Source organism: Cololabis saira, chromosome 7, assembly GCF_033807715.1.
Source record: "Cololabis saira isolate AMF1-May2022 chromosome 7, fColSai1.1, whole genome shotgun sequence".
Classification (NCBI taxonomy): Eukaryota; Metazoa; Chordata; class Actinopteri; order Beloniformes; family Belonidae; genus Cololabis; species Cololabis saira.
In genome coordinates, this window is record NC_084593.1 from 44,841,750 (window position 1) to 44,858,291 (window position 16,542).

At 41.9% G+C, this 16,542-nt stretch overlaps 1 protein-coding gene across 1 annotated transcript in view; it reads right to left on the reverse strand.

The window, feature by feature from the left end:
• LOC133447305 (trafficking protein particle complex subunit 11-like) overlaps positions 1 to 15,946 on the reverse strand; it is a 33,372-nt gene extending 17,426 nt beyond the window's left edge. Inside the window, exons 1-11 of the mRNA XM_061725946.1 lie at positions 15,707 to 15,946; positions 14,031 to 14,255; positions 12,330 to 12,499; positions 11,262 to 11,332; positions 11,064 to 11,178; positions 10,868 to 10,967; positions 8,529 to 8,602; positions 8,161 to 8,257; positions 7,860 to 7,993; positions 3,692 to 3,833; positions 1,918 to 2,008 (exon numbers count right to left, since the gene is read on the reverse strand). Of these exons, the coding sequence (XP_061581930.1) occupies positions 1,918 to 2,008; positions 3,692 to 3,833; positions 7,860 to 7,993; positions 8,161 to 8,257; positions 8,529 to 8,602; positions 10,868 to 10,967; positions 11,064 to 11,178; positions 11,262 to 11,332; positions 12,330 to 12,499; positions 14,031 to 14,240 (1,204 nt within the window). The 5' untranslated portion in view covers positions 14,241 to 14,255; positions 15,707 to 15,946. The remainder of the gene's footprint in view (positions 1 to 1,917; positions 2,009 to 3,691; positions 3,834 to 7,859; positions 7,994 to 8,160; positions 8,258 to 8,528; positions 8,603 to 10,867; positions 10,968 to 11,063; positions 11,179 to 11,261; positions 11,333 to 12,329; positions 12,500 to 14,030; positions 14,256 to 15,706) is intronic.
• Positions 15,947 to 16,542: the final 596 nt, after the last annotated feature.

A 16,542-nucleotide genomic window follows, 5' to 3' on the forward strand; every position in this document is an offset into this window, starting at 1 on the left:
AGACCCGACAACAACGTTTCAGCACAAGAGGAAACAGAAAACATGGTGGAATCAGGTTTTGCCCATCACATGTGTACGTGGGGAACCTGGACCTCCAGTCTGGCCTTGACCTCCAGTCTGGCCTCTCACGTGCTCAGTAGGGGTGTAACGGTACACAAAAATCTCGGTTCGGTACGTACCTCGGTTTGGAGGTCACGGTTCGGTACATTTTCGGTACAGTAAGAAAACAAAATGCAAAATATAAACGTGCTAGTTGCTCTACATGTGCCGGCGCTAGGACCCCGCGGACGCCTGTTGTGTCGTCGGGCTGTGTTTTCCTTCATGCTTCCCTGCAGCATCACACGCAAACACAAACACACGTACCTGGCAGAAAGATTACTTTATATCATGTTGTCTGTCGCCCGCAATATTTTTTCTTTTTTTGGCCGGCGCCATAGTTGGCTGGCTACAAACTCTATACATCCCATAATGTATAATAATATGCCCGCGCTCTCAGCAGCGGTCCTCGCATCGTTAAGGCTGATTTATGGTTCCGCGTTACACCAACGCAGATCCTACGGCGTAGGGTACGCAGCGAGCGGCCGTACGGTGCACGTCGCTGCGTACCCTATGGTGTAGGCTCTACGTCGATTTAACGCCGAACAATAATTCAGGCTTTACTGAGCAATGAAGCAGGTTGACTCCCGTTGCAGAACAGCGCTGCAGACGCGCTCATAAACGTAAATGATCATTGATTTTTTTTTTTTTAGGCCTGTCTCGTTGGCGGCCCCGCCAGGCCTAAACAATGGTAGGGGAAACACTGGACTTGTCACAATTATGTGCTTAGCTCTTTAGTTCTTCATTAGTTAGTGCTTTTTTCTTTAATCTTAATACTTTCTCGGTGTGAGCGCAACTGCCTATGTGCAGCTGCAGCAGCGCTCTGCTCCACAACGTGCGGTCCTCTACTTAATATGTCCGTGTGGAAACTCGTTCGCTATACCGAACGGTTCAATACAAATACATGTACCATTACACCCCTAGTGCTCAGCAGAGCCAAGGATATCACCGAGGACAGTTCCCCCCCTGGCTGGGAACTGTTCGACCTGTTGCCCTCACGGAGGAGCTACAGGTGCACCAGGACCAGGACAAATAGATTCAGGAACAGTTACTACCCTAAACCCTAACATGCCATAATTACAGTCCCACCTCAACCCCCCTCCAATAACAATAACAATACCTCCTGCTATTCTATGTGTTCTACATACCCATCACTCTCATCTTTTGCATATTTAGTATTTATTATTTATACTTTTTCTATTCAAATGTACACAATCACTCACATATTACGTGTTGCACTGAAGAGTGAGATGCTCCAGTTTCATTCTATGTATGTATAGCTCACTGTAGAGGTGTAAATGTATTTATTTATTCCGGATCTCCATTAGTCCTCACTGCAGTGAAGACGATTCTTCCTGGGGTCCAACATTGCACACATAAAACAATAAAATACAATCCTTACCAATTAAAACATAACTAAATCTAAACAAAAATGATCTGAGATGTGATGGAATTCAACCTTTAAATTGTTGAAACCAGCCAGAACCAAACAACAAAAAATATTACATTCCAGAATTTCAGAATGAACCAACTAACTAAAACGGACTTCCTTGCTAAGTTCTGCTTTTCTTCATTTATTTTTGAATCTAGCTTTCTTGTTTATCATGGTTAAATGAGGTGGAAGCTTATTCCAATATGTGTAAATGACAATAAAAGGCCTGCTATTGTATTGTATAAAGGGGGTCCAACCCGGTACTAGCGAGGTAATAACCCTAATAAAGAGGCTGGTGAGTGTCGCTGCCATGAGTACATTTGTGGTTAGTGGTTGGACCATGAATGACAGCACTGGTGGTTCAGAAACAGGAGTGTGAGAGTGCGTACTCTGATGTCCTTGTCTCCAGGGTCTCTGGCCGTAGAAGTCCAGTCCTCCGCTCTGGGGATCCAGCGGGTCGGGGGAGGGATAACTGGCAGCCTGAAATAAACAACACATCCAATTACATCATTAACTGTGCTTGGTAACGATCAATCAATCAATGAAGTCATTCCTCTCTGGGGATTAACTAAGTATTTTGACTTTGACAGGAAACGTTGAGCATGAAGTGGACGTCAACATGAGTTCTGCTGCTGAATATCATGAAGAACCTGGTGTCGTCTGTGCGATATTACAACCACACAGTGGCGAACCGTGAGCACTACACTGCAAAAACTCAAAATCTTACCAGGAATATTTGTCTTATTTCTAGTTAAAATGTCTCATTTTTAGTAAAAAAAAATCTCATTACACTTAAAACAAGACTCATCACTGGAAAAAACAACAATTTTCACCTGTTTCAAGTTGATTTTCACTTGAAATAAGTAGAAAAATCTGCCCGTGGAACAAGATTTTTTTGCTTGTAATGAGAAGATAAATCTTGTTCCACTGGCAGATTTTTTAAGCGCCTTCAAGCTTTCTTCGTGTATTTCCCCGGTGTAGAAATTAAGTACATATAAATATCAGGAAACTGGATTCGTGGTCAAATATTGATGTCCATGGACCACTGGTTCTTGGTAACTGTACCAAATATTAATGTCCATGGACCACTGGTTCTTGGTAACTGTACCAAATATTAATGTCCATGGACCACTGGTTCTTGGGGTAACTGTACCAAATATTAATGTCCATGGACCATTGGTTCTTGGGGTAACTGTACCAAATATTAATGTCCATGGACCACTGGTTCTTGGTAACTGTACCAAATATTAATGTCCATGGACCACTGGTTCTTGGTAACTGTACCAAATATTAATGTTCATGGACCACTGGTTCTTGGGGTAACTGTACCAAATATTAATGTCCATGGACCACTGGTTCTTGGTAACTGTACCAAATATTAATGTCCATGGACCACTGGTTCTTGGGGTAACTGTACCAAATATTAATGTCCATGGACCACTGGTTCTTGGTAACTGTACCAAATATTAATGTCCATGGACCACTGGTTCTTGGGGTAACTGTACCAAATATTAATGTCCATGGACCACTGGTTCTTGGTAACTGTACCAAATATTAATGTCCATGGACCACTGGTTCTTGGTAACTGTACCAAATATTAATGTCCATGGACCACTGGTTCTTGGTAACTGTACCAAATATTAATGTCCATGGACCACTGGTTCTTGGGGTAACTGTACGGGTCACTGTCAAGTCCAACTGCCTTTAATTTAAGCTGATAATCGGCTGTTATCTCGTCTTCTCCACTAGTTACAGCTGTTTTTGCTGATGTTTTGCCACTCAGTGTGAGTAAGGGGGAGTGGACCAGTGGGGAACTGACATCAATGCAGACCCTCTATACTTTATTATCATCATTATTATTATTTCTTATTTTTTTTAGGCCTTCTCTGAAGGCGTAGAAGGCCCTGAAGGTTCCCCACTGCAACCACATCACTTTACGGTTCTTAATTCTGCAGGTCCATCACACCCAGGTCACTGGTTCTGTCCAGTTCTGTCCATAACAACCACCTGAGGTCACGCTGCATTCGCTGCAAGTTGAAATCTTTGGCTTTTTACTTTTTCTATAAAATTAACTTCAGATCAGCAGCGATGACGCGATTCACTGTGGTATTATGTTGAATGTTTCCCTGTGCAAACAGGAAGTGATCCCCCAGCTGAAATCACCTGGCAGAGCTGCTGCGCCAGCGTCTTCCTCTCCTGGCTGTAGCAGGCAGCTTGCTGGTAGTAGAACCCAGGGTTCTGGGTCTGGATGGCCGTCAGACCCAACTTGATGGCCTCGTCAAACAGCTCCCCAAACGACTGGAACCTGGTGGGAAACAAGGACAGAGAGTGGAGGTCTGGGGTCTACGTGTGTGAGTGAGTGAGCAGCAGCTTCTCAAACGCAGAGCACGCTCTCTGGCACCGGCCGGTGGGAGGGAACTAAAGGATCTGAGGGATGTTTGGGGGGACTGATGGAGTTGGATCTTGATCAATATGACATAAATATTCATCAGATATGTGTGTTTTTATACAAACATATGTTTTTGCCTTTTTCTTTACAACTATCGTTTCAAATATAATTCTCAAATACATTCATATAATACTAGACAGGTCAATCATCTTCATCTTCCTTTTTATAAAACTAAACACGGTCAGTTTTCCCTCAGATATCGTGGTACAGATATGGAACTCCAAATCTCACATTATCAAAAGCTGTTTCTCTAGAGAGTTTTAAAAGAAATTCATCATCTCATTTAATTCACATTTAAAAAATGTCACAAGTTTTCTTTGTTGATTTTTTTTTTTGATGTTTGTTTTTGTGTCGGTTTATGGAGTTGTATCGGTTGCTGTGTGGATTATGTTCTCACTACAAATTTAAAAAATGAACCGTTTTAAGTCTGGAATGGAATCGGGCAGAGACCACCTCTCCTAGGAGATCTCGGCTCGCTTGTTTTGTGCCGTTTCAGAGCACGATTGCTGTGTTCACATGTACCAAACGATCCGATCTTTAGGGGGAAACGCTCCCTGTTCCGGAACAACTGCTTGAAAGCTGTGAAAGCACCCTAAGTCATCTCTAAGAGTCTCTAGAGGGTGAAATATTGCTCATTGCCTAAGCCTGAAATAAAACAGTCAATTCATGATACTTTCTCATCTCCTAATTTGATACTTAATAATACAATGTCAGTGTTGTACATGAGACAACACTATTAAAGAATTTATGGATTTCACGCCGTGATCGGTGATCAGCAGATACTGGTTTTGGAGATTGGGGATCGGCCCTGAACATCCTGATGGGTGCATCTCTAGTTACAATACAATAAGTGCAGCATCACTGGAATGAGCAGCTTCATGTTGAGAGGGAGCTGCAGGCGTGTATTCTGTCACCTGCAGATCCTCAGACCTGCTTCTCTGTGAGAACATCAGTGTTGTGAAGCATACATGTAGTCGAGGCCAGTGACCTGGGTTCTACCTCTGCAGATGTTGATTTCCTTGCTAGTAACACTGCTGATTTGTTGCATTCAGCTTTAGATGAAGTTGCTCCTTTGAAAAGGAGGGTTTCTAGCCACAGGAGCTTAACTCCCTGGTATAATTCAGATATCCGCATGTTGAAACAAAACGTGCGTAAAATGGAAAGGAAGTGGTACTCTTGTAGGTCTGTAGACTCTCATCGTGAATGGAAAGATATTCTAATAGTATATAAAAAAGCCATTCGCAAAGCCAGAACAGCTTATTATTCAACGCTGATAGAGGATAACAAAAGTAACCCACGTTTTCTGTTCAGCACTGTAGCCAGGCTGACAAAGAGTCACAACTCTGTTGAGCCGTGCATTCCTGCAGCTCTCAGTAGTGAGGACTTTATGGGCTTCTTCAACAGTAAAATCGCGAGAATTAGAGAAGAAATCAACCAGCCGGTTGTAGGTGTTTCTTCAGCTTTAGCGACTTCCCTAGGCTCTGACTTGTCTCTAGACTGTTTTGATCCTATAGACCTCCCTGAGCTGACTTCACTCGTTAATAGAGCTAAGTCAACCACATGTATGTTAGACCCCATCCCGACTCGTCTATTCAAACATGTTTTTTCTCTTATTGGTACGACAATACTGGACCAAATTAACCTATCCCTAAGTTTAGGATATGTACCACAGGTTTTCAAAGTCGCAGTAATTAAACCTTTACTTAAAAAACCTTCTCTTGACCCAGACACCTTAGCTAATTATAGACCAATTTCCAACCTTCCATTTGTGTCTAAAATTCTGGAAAAGGCAGTTTCAAGCCAGTTATGTGACTATTTGTATAGAAATGATCTGTTTGAAGTCTTTCAGTCAGGGTTCAGAATGCATCATAGCACAGAGACAGCACTTGTTCGAGTCACGAATGACCTCCTTATGGCCTCAGATAAGGGATTAGTGTCCATACTGGTTCTACTGGACCTCAGTGCTGCTTTTGACACTATAGATCATGGCATTTTACTGCACAGGTTAGAGCATGTTGTTGGGATTAAAGGGACAGCTCTATGTTGGTTTAAATCATATCTATCTGACAGGTTCCAGTTTGTTCATGTACATGAGGTTTCTTCAGAACAGTCAAGGGTCTGTTATGGTGTTCCGCAGGGTTCAGTGCTAGGGCCAATCTTGTTCAGTTTATACATGCAGCCGTTGGGAAGTATAATCCAGAATCACGGCATACACTTTCATTGTTATGCTGATGATACGCAGCTCTATTTGTCTATGAAGCCGGATGAAACAGAACCGTTAGTTAAACTTCAGGCATGTCTTAGGGACATCAAGGACTGGATGTCCAGAAATTTCCTGCTTCTAAATTCAGATAAAACAGAGGTTATCATTCTTGGTCCAGAGCATCTTAGGAAGGGATTAGATGGTGTTGCGATGGCTTCCAGTGCAACTGTGAGAAATCTTGGTGTTATTTTCGATCAGGATTTGTCGTTTAAACCATATGTCAATCAGGTTTGTAAAATAGCCTTTTTCCATCTCCGTAATATTGCAAAGATTAGGAAAATCCTCTCACAGAGTGATGCAGAAAAACTAGTTCATGCGTTTGTATCTTCTAGACTAGATTACTGTAATGTGTTGTTAGCAGGATGTCCAAGTAATTTGCTGAATAGGCTCCAGCTGATCCAAAATGCAGCAGCACGAGTACTGACAGGAATTAGCAGGAGAGACCACGTCTCTCCAGTGTTAGCGTCGCTCCATTGGTTACCCGTAAAATTCAGAATCCAATTTAAAATTTTATTACTTGCGTATAAAGCCCAAAACGGCTTAGCTCCGCATTATTTGCAAGACCTGATAGTGCCTTATGTTCCTGTCAGAGCTCTCCGTTCTCAGAGTGCAGGTTTACTCGTAGTTCCTAGAGTATCTAAATGTAGATTTGGAGGGCGGGCGTTCTGCTATCAGGCACCATTACTATGGAACCAACTTCCAATCTGGGTTAAGGAGGCTGACACCACCTCCACCTTTAAAACTAAACTTAAAACATTTCTGTTTAGTAAAGCCTATAGTTAGTGTTTAGTAAACCTCTAGCTGGTGTTGGTAAATCTCTAGGTAGTGTAAACTTTAGTGTGTCAGAGTCGCTCCTGTAGTTTCTTGTGCTGGCCCCCCCTTCTCCTCCCTTTTCTCTCTTTTGTCCATGTTGCAGCATCCTTTGCCGGACACCGGAACCTGCAGGTGGTCGTGGGTGGCTTGTAGCTTGCATTACGGAGCACAAGTCTTTCCCTGACCCTGCACCCCAACCTGGGACTTGCTGATTGGGCCGGAGCTTCGGGAGCTGTGTGCTGGCCTGCGGTCCCCACCCCTGGTCATCCCGTTGCTGCCTCCCCCTTCTCCTCCCTTTTCTCTCTTTTGTCCTGCAGGTGGCCGTGGGTGGCTTGTAGCTTGCATTACGGAGCACAAGTCTTTTCCTGACCCTGCACCCCAACCTGGGACTTGCTGATTGGGCCGGAGCTTCGGGAGCTGTGTGCTGGCCTGCGGTCCCCACCCCCGGTCATCCCGTTGCTGCTTCCACCTGCCTGCTGTGCTGTTGCCGTCCCTGACCCACCAGTCTGGCCCTCGGCAGGAGGGTCCCCCCTGATGAGCCTGGTCCTGCTCAAGGTTTCTTCCCTCCTAAAGGGGAGTTTTTCCTTGCCACTGTTTGGCTTAAGGTTTTTCTCCCACTAGGGGAGTTTTTTACCTGCCATTGTTTATGTAATATCTGCTCGGGGGTCATGTTCTGGGTATGGGTCTCTGTAAAGCGTCTAGAGACAACTCTGTTGTATTAGACGCTATATAAATAAAATTGAATTGAATTGAATTGAATTGAATACGAGAGTTGTACATGTGCAGGTTTACTGTGTGTGTCTCACTGTTTGGACATCCAGGACGAGTGCTCGAAGGCCAGCTCAGCGCTGCCGATCTTCTTCTTGCACAGGTCGATGTGTTTCCTGAACTGAGCGATGGCGTCCAGGGGAGTGTTGTGCTGGAAACACAGGCGGCAGATCTGGGGAGGACACACACAGGGGAAACAAGGCCTTACAGGGCAGATCTTCACAAACCCAGCTCATTTAGTCGAACAGGATTCAGACCATCAGGTGATCAATGAGGTTTCACCAGCCGATCTGTTCTGGCAGGATGCAGCACCTGTGGATGAACAGGAGCAGTAATTACCTTGTAGTTGATAAATCCAGCCATGGTTTTGATCTCCAACATGTTGGTCTCGTGGGCTCTGAGCTCGTGCACGAGGCTGTATGCAGTTCTGTAGTACCTGCAGCCAAAACAGCAGAAAACAGAGACTGAGACGGGCGGGAAACTTCCTGCAGCTCCTCTCAACACTACAACGCTCCAGTTCTGACACAGACAGAAGCAGCAGGAGGAACACAGTAATACGAGGTCAGGAGTTGGACGATTGTCCATCCGTTTTCAGAGATATCACCAATGGTTGTGATAATGGACCACGTTATGCTGGATTCACACTGAAAGCGTAGAAAATGGGTAGCAAGTAAAATAGTTCAGACCATCCAGCTCCTCAGACTTACTTGAGAGCGTTCTGCGTGTCCTGCTTCAGCTCGCTGAAGAAAGCGATTTTAAACTGGTGTCTGACGAACAGCAGCTGGAGAGAAAACAGAAGAGGCTGTCAAAATGACCCCTGAACATTTCTTTATTTGTGAGGATCCACATTAGCGATGCCCTTAAACACAGCTAGTCTTACTGGGGTCCACATTAAAAACAATACATTTAAAACATACAGTTAAAAACTAGACATAGAGAAAGAAAAGGAAATAGTGTTTGGTATCCTATACTGTACATATGATATTCCAAGGTGTTTCTTTATTTGCTTTCTGAATATTGATTTCTGTGTTAATTTAGTCATATAGTGGTAAAGAATTCACAATTTAATAAAAAGATACAAAGAAACATTCTATCCAAAATACAGATGTGAATAAACATGTAGATATGCACATTTATTAATATATAGATGTATAGTATGGATATAGATATGTTATATGTAGGTATGTATATGGATATATTGAGTTGTATTATACATACAGTATTTGTGTATCTATACCTCTATCAATATATATTTATGTATAGTTATATGTAGATGTTGATATATAGATTTATAGTAATTTTTATGTATATGATTGGAGGTAAATATATGAACCAGTATATATACCATATCTACTCTTGTATAGTTATTAAAGTATTGTTATACCATTGCTGTTTATTGTTCTCTATATTGTAGTATTATAGTAAAGTAATGATAATGTGATACTATATATTATAATTACTTCTATTATTACATACATACATACATAGTTATACAACTAAATGCTGGGCGTTTCTTTTGTTTGCCTTGATTTGTTTGATTTTTACTATATTTATATATACATATAATTGAGTATTATACCACTATATTGAATAGTTAGTAAAGTAGGTATGGGTGTTTTATAAGTAAGTTTTTTTAAACTCTTTTTTTTTTTACTTTTTTGTACTCTTTTTGCATGTTCGAAATAAAATCTTCAAATCAAATAAAAAATAAATAAATAAAATCATTGATCTATATTCTTACGGAAGAGTATCATGGCCAGGCAGGACAAAAATAAAAATAATATTTTAGAGGAGGAAGATTTTTTTTTCATTATGCACTTATGCTTATGCATTATGCACACAAAAGTCGAAATGTCGAGAAAAAAGTCGAAATGTCGAGATTAATGTTGAAGTACAATTTCTTTTTTTTTTTTTAAAGATTTTTTTGGGCTCTAGTGGCCCTTTATTGAGATGCAGACTGGAAAGGGGTAGAGAGAGAACGGGGAAGACACGCAGCAAAGGTGCGCAGGCTGGATTCGAACCCGCGACCGCTGCAGGAGGAGGACTGTAGCCTCAGTATATGAGCCGCCGCTTAACCCACTGCGCCACCGAGCGGCCCGTTGAAGTACAATTTCAAGAAAAAATTTGAAATGTATTTCAACTTTATTCTCGAAATTCCGACATTATACACGAACTTTCGACTTTATTCTTGAAATTGTATTTCAACATTAATGTCGACTGTGGCAGAGTGGAGGAGCAGCCACTCAGCTGATTGGGCACACCTGTGCCCAATCAACCTCTCCACCCTGCGTGGCTACATAAGAAGCGGCAGCACACCAGCAAAGGGTCTCTGCTGGGAGGAAGTCTGGCACGTGTGTCTTGGGTGTAAATAAACGTTTCCTGCACGAAACCCTGTGTCCTCTGTCCTGTCGGGTGACCCCCGTAGCACAATCAGAATCAGAATACTTTATTATCAATGTACCTGGGTACTGTGAGATTAGAGGTAGCATCACCTCTCCAGTGCAAGATAAATAGCAGTAGTGCAAACAATAAGAAATACAAGAAATATAAGTAATATAAAAAATATAAAAAATATAAAAAATGTTAAGGTGCATTTGAATCGTTTTTTTTTTTTTTTTACAGATGACAGTATATACACATGTGTAGAATATTGTAGAATATTGCACAGAGTCCGGGAGAAGTATTGCACAGTTTAGAGAGACAGTAACGAGGATGATTCACATATTGTTCAGGGCGATTATGACTTTGGGGAAAAAAATGTTTTTGAGTCTGTTGGTTTTGGACCTGATGACTCTGTAGCGTCTTCCTGAAGGCAGCAGGTCAAGCCCTTGCTACATCGACATTTCAACTTTTTTTCTCGAAATTTCGACTTTTTTCTTCCCCTCTCAAATATTTTTTCTCCTGCCTGGCCCTGACACTCTTCCGTGATATTCTACTGTATGCTTCAGAAAATTAGTGTTTGGCTTAGTAGGTGAAAACCAGCCCTTTGTTGCCCGTCTAGTGGCGTATGGATGTGTTTCAGTCACACTGCTCCACCTGTGCGTACCTGGTGCGTGGTCTTGTTGAGAAACTCTTTGTGTGATTTCACGCGGCGGATCTCCGTGTAGTAGTAGGTCTGAGCGTGTTCGTAGAAGGCGTTCTCCAACCTGTACAGACACATCGGCAGGACCGGAAACATTCAGACAACGTTCCCAGAATCCTCTCCTAGAAGTGCAGCAGCTCCAGCGTCAGAGTCGACCTACCTGATGATGTAGCCCACTAAGTGGTCGGTGTGGGGCAGGACGAAGAGGCTCTTGCCGGACAGATCACACGCGCTGCACAGAGCTGACGCTCTCTCTGATGCAACCAGGTCCTCTCCTGCACACAAGGACCAGAGCTTACAGCTCCCTCCCATCAGGAAACATGGACGTCTGACGCACCGGTCCGGCAGCAGCACTCACCTGGAGGTAGAGGGGTTTTCTTCTGGATCAGAACCACAGCCACCTTGGTGTTCCTCCCCTGAAGACTGGTCCTAAAGGTGAGACAACAACACTCAGACTAATGGACAGAAAAAGCAACCAGGATTTTGTCCTTGTACTGAGGTGGACAGGGCTAAAAGGAGCAGGGGCCTCATTTATAAAAGAGTGCGTAGGATTCATACTAAAAGTGCATATGCGCTCAAAAGCCGAAAATGGCGTGCGCACAAAAAAATCTGGATTTATAAAACCGTGTGCACGCACATCTGCACGCAATGTTCTCTTTATAAATCACAGTCCACCTGGAAGGTTGCGGAGGTGAATTCGCCTCATACCCCGCCCTCTACACGCCCACTTTATACCATAAATGAGCAATGCAAACTACTTTATGACTGTATTTCCATATAAATGAGCCTGCTGAGCATGTGCAGCGCCACCTGCAGTCTGTTTCTGCTGCGTCAGGATGAATGATGTGTCGAGCAACCGTGCCACTAAATTTCACAGGGACTGAGATGGAGATGTTGTGGATGAGGTAGAGGACAGGAAAACTACATTATTTGGTGGTCACAGTAAAAGTAGAAAAAGTATATAAATAGTATAAAATAAAGCGAGTAAGTGGCAGCACGTCGTTGCTGCGCTAAACGCTGCGAATGCCACGGACAGATGGTGCAGAAAAAAAAAAAAAAAAAAAAAAAAAAGAAGTGGAGTGATTTGAAGGTGGAGGCCAAGAGGTACGGAGCCCCTAAAGGGACATGGATTTTTTATACGATTTATATGTGTATATATATATATATATATATATATATATATATATATATATATATCCCGATCCCCCTTTTTAAAAAGAGGGACCACCAACCCGGTTTGCCACTCCAGAGGCACTGTCCCCTTCCTCCATGCAATGTCGCAGAGGTAGATAGTATAGAACAAAGCTGATGATCTGAATATGGCTGTGCATGTAAACACTGTTGCTCTTCTCCAGCAGGAATCCATCTGCGTGCATCTTTGTAGTTTGGATCAAATGATGGTTTGTTCACGGCGGTGGTCACGTACCTGACAATCTCCACTTTAGTGGCACATTCAGACTGTTTCTCCTTCCACTGCGGGTCGTCCCAGTCCAGCTCGTAGAACAGAACCACCAGCGCAGGAACCAGGTTCAGGTGTTTGTTCATCCAGCCTGTTTTCAGGATGCCTTTAGGGATGTACCACTCGTAGGATGTTCGCTAAACACACAGGGGTAACCTCAGAAACACTCAACAAACACGCTTTCTTTTAGTCTGTTCAAACAAGCGTGGGACAGGAATTCTTTATGTACACAAACAACTCAACAAAGGGAGTCCAGTAAGGCTGGGGATCCATTCAAATGTCAAGAATCAATTTGATTCCGATTCTTAAGATTCAGAATCGATTATCACGCTTTGATTCGATTCAATTCCGATATTGATTTGGGTTAGTGTTATTAAAACTGTTTTTTCAGCTGTTGCATGAATTATATGACTGTAGTTCTGCAGCATAGGGCTGCACGATTAATCGTTAAAAAATCGCGATCTCGATTCATGCTTGAACGCGATCTCATTTCCAAATGACGACGATTTAAAAAAAAATTTTTTTTAATAAAGATGGCTGCATAAAAAAAGGACTAGGCCTATGTTCTAGGTTGTTGTAGTCCTGTCATGGTCAACTATCATGTTGTCATGTTTGTTATATTTTGTTAATGATTGTGGATTACATTTGGAGAAACATCTACCTTTCTCATCACCTGACACATATTGCACATAAATATTGTTAAAATTGTTATTGTTAAAATTATTTAAAGACAAGAGAGATGTTTATTGTTTTTATGTTCAATGTCAGCTGTTACAGCAAAAAGCAGCCAGAGGAATAATTTGTTGCCTCAGAACTACAGGATCTGTTACAAGTCCCCTTTCTGAAAGGGTGTTCAACTCAGGGAGGAACAAATATTGTTAAATTGTTATTATTGTTTAAATTATTCAAAGGTTTGTGTAAAGAAGACAAGAGATGTTTATTGTTATTATATTTTTGTTCAGCTGTTGCAAAGTTAAAGTAATAAGTGCAATAAATTTTATATTGGAAAAAAATCGTGAGAGAATCGTGATCTCAATTCTAAGCAAAAAAAATCGTGATTCTCATTTTGTCCAGAATCGTGCAGCCCTACTGCAACATATTAATAATAGTATTATATTGAGATTCAACAGCAAGTATTGCAGCTAATGATGCTGTAAGGACCAATCAGCTCCCAGAATGCTGATAGAACTGCTTTCAGAAACATCGTGGGGCAGAATTACCAAACAGATCCAGGGAGGAAACAGAGACGGATGAAATTGGTTTCATTTTTTTCCCCATTTGACAATTTGGTTTTTAGCTTTTTATGCAAATGTAACTCCAAGACGGTACGTCAAGCTAAAAAATATAGACAATGTATGTATTATAACTGAAAACTTTAATGTTTTCATACCTTTAAACATATTTAAAGGCAAAAGCACTAGTTATGCTCGTGTCCAACAAAACATTCCTTTTTTGGGCATAAACAAAAAAATACCAAAAGTTGTATTGTAATGATGAGAAAAAGTAAATAATTAAATAAAAAAAAAATCTTTAAACATATGAATCGATTTTTAGGAATTAATATGAGAATCGATTTAGAATAGGAAAATGGATGTTTTCTACGTTCAGAAATCCTCCCCTCTGCTCCAGGTGGAGCAGCTGTCTGACAGAAGAGGGGTCACTCCTCACCTTGGTGCGACATTTGGGGTACTCGTGGTCTCCTGGAAGCACTTTGAAAGAGATGGGGACTCTGTCGGCGCGGCGGTTGGCACAGAAGGCGTCCCAGATGGCCCGGTGAACGGCGTTAAACACCACGTCCAGGCCCGTCAGGGCCACGAAGGCCATGGGCCGGCAGCACAGCTCTGGGGGGAGCTCCCACTGGGAGCCAGCCATCACCATGTTCAGCAGGACCGCCTAGGAGGAGCAGGGAGAAACATCCATTACATGGACCCGGGGGCAAGAAGAGAAACTAAAATGCTTCGTTTCATTACAATGATCATAGTTAGCAGGAGTTTGGGAGTTCAGCTGAGTTTTCAATATTCAAAATTAGAAATCTAATTTGTTGCTGGGAATTGGTGGTTAGAGTCTCGACACAAAAAAGGTCAAAGATGGGAGCATGATCTTATGAATGTCAACCTGCAGGGTTATGAACGTTAACTTTCATATTTATGAACGATAACTTTCAGGTTTAGGAACGATAACTTTCAGGTTTAGGAACGAAAACTTTCATGTTTAGGAACGATAACTTTCATGTTTATGAACGATAACTTTCATGTTTATGAACGATAACTTTCAGGTTTAGGAACGATAACTTTCAGGTTTAGGAACGATAACTTTCATGTTTAGGAACGATAACTTTCAGGTTTAGGAACGATAACTTTCAGGTTTAGGAACGATAACTTTCAGGTTTAGGAACGATAACTTTCATGTTTAGGAACGATAACTTTCATGTTTAGGAACGATAACTTTCATGTTTAGGAACGAAAACTTTCATGTTTAGGAACGATAACTTTCAGGTTTAGGAACGATAACTTTCAGGTTTAGGAACGATAACTTTCAGGTTTAGGAACGATAACTTTCATGTTTAGGAACGATAACTTTCATGTTTAGGAACGAAAACTTTCAGGTTTAGGAACGAAAACCTCATGTTTATGAACGATAACTTTCATGTTTATGAACGATAACTTTCATGTTTAGGAACGATAACTTTCATGTTTATGAACGATAACTTTCATGTTTAGGAACGATAACTTGCAGGTTTAGGAACGATAACTTGCAGGTTTAGGAACGATAACTTTCATGTTTAGGAACGATAACTTTCATGTTTAGGAACGATAACTTTCAGGTTTAGGAACGATAACTTTCAGGTTTAGGAACGATAACTTGCAGGTTTAGGAACGATAACTTGCAGGTTTAGGAACGATAACTTGCAGGTTTAGGAACGATAACTTGCAGGTATATGAACGTTAAAGTGGAGATTTCTGAACATGAACACGCAGGTCACGTGACCTGAGGTTTCTGAACAGGTCACGTGACCGGTACTTTAGCCGTCCCAGCTGCTAACAGACAGTGACAGTGACAGTTCGGTTGTTTACATCAGACCTGATACTAAATGGTGTCGCTCCAGCGGTGTTATGACACATTTCTGCTCATGAACAACAACATATAAGGCTGGAAAGGCTGGCCAGCGTCCCATAACTCCAACACTCACAGTGAAACTGAGCCCGGGGGAAGCGGAACTGGGACAGTCTAACTGAGCTGACTAGAACCAGGACGTGGCCCTGGCTCCAGCTGGCTCCAGCTCCCCAGTACAGTCACACACATGTTCATGTTAGGTGTTGTATGGGTTGGGGGGGAGCGGGTACCTCAGGTGCATGACTCCAGGTGAGCTGGTGAAGGCAGAGCAGGTGAAGCCGCTAGCGGCTCCGCGGGGCTGGTAACGGTCTTTACGACCACGTGGTCCGTGATTCCCCGACCTGGTTCAGACTAACATCCACCTCTGGACACCGAACACCAGCCCCAGCTGGATCACCGGGAGAGTGTAGATCCTGCAGGCCAGCGGAGCTGCGGCTGCGGCTGCTAGTTCAGTTAGCTGCTTCCGGGAGGATGGACACGCTACTTCCGGTTAGGCTTTTCAAAATAAAAGCGCTCACGTCATGTTTTTTGTAATTTTTTTTTATTGAACACAATGTAGAACTGAAAGAAACTGTCTCAGAAAATTAGAATATTGTGATTTTCTGTAATGCAATTACAAAAACAAAAATGTCATACATTCTGGATTCATTACAAATCAACTGAAATATCGCAGGCCTTTTATTATTTTAATATTGCTGATTATGGCTTACAGTTTAAGAAAACTCAAATATCCTATCTCAAAAAATTAGAATATTCTGGGAATCTTAATCTTAAGCTGTAAACCATAATCAGCAATATTAAAATAATAAAAGGCTTGTAATATTTCAGTTGATTTGTAATGAATCCAGAATGTATGACATTTTTGTTTTTGTAATTGCATTACAGAAAATAAAGAACTTAATCACAATATTGTAATTTTCTGAGACAGTCCTGTATACCAGCTCCAGAATGTGGAAAGAATTTTGCTGGAAAAATAACCAGGTTTATTATCACACCTAAGACTAAGTGTGGGGAGCTGAATGTAAGACATATGCACATTTTCTGGGAATGTGTTAGAATAAGAAAG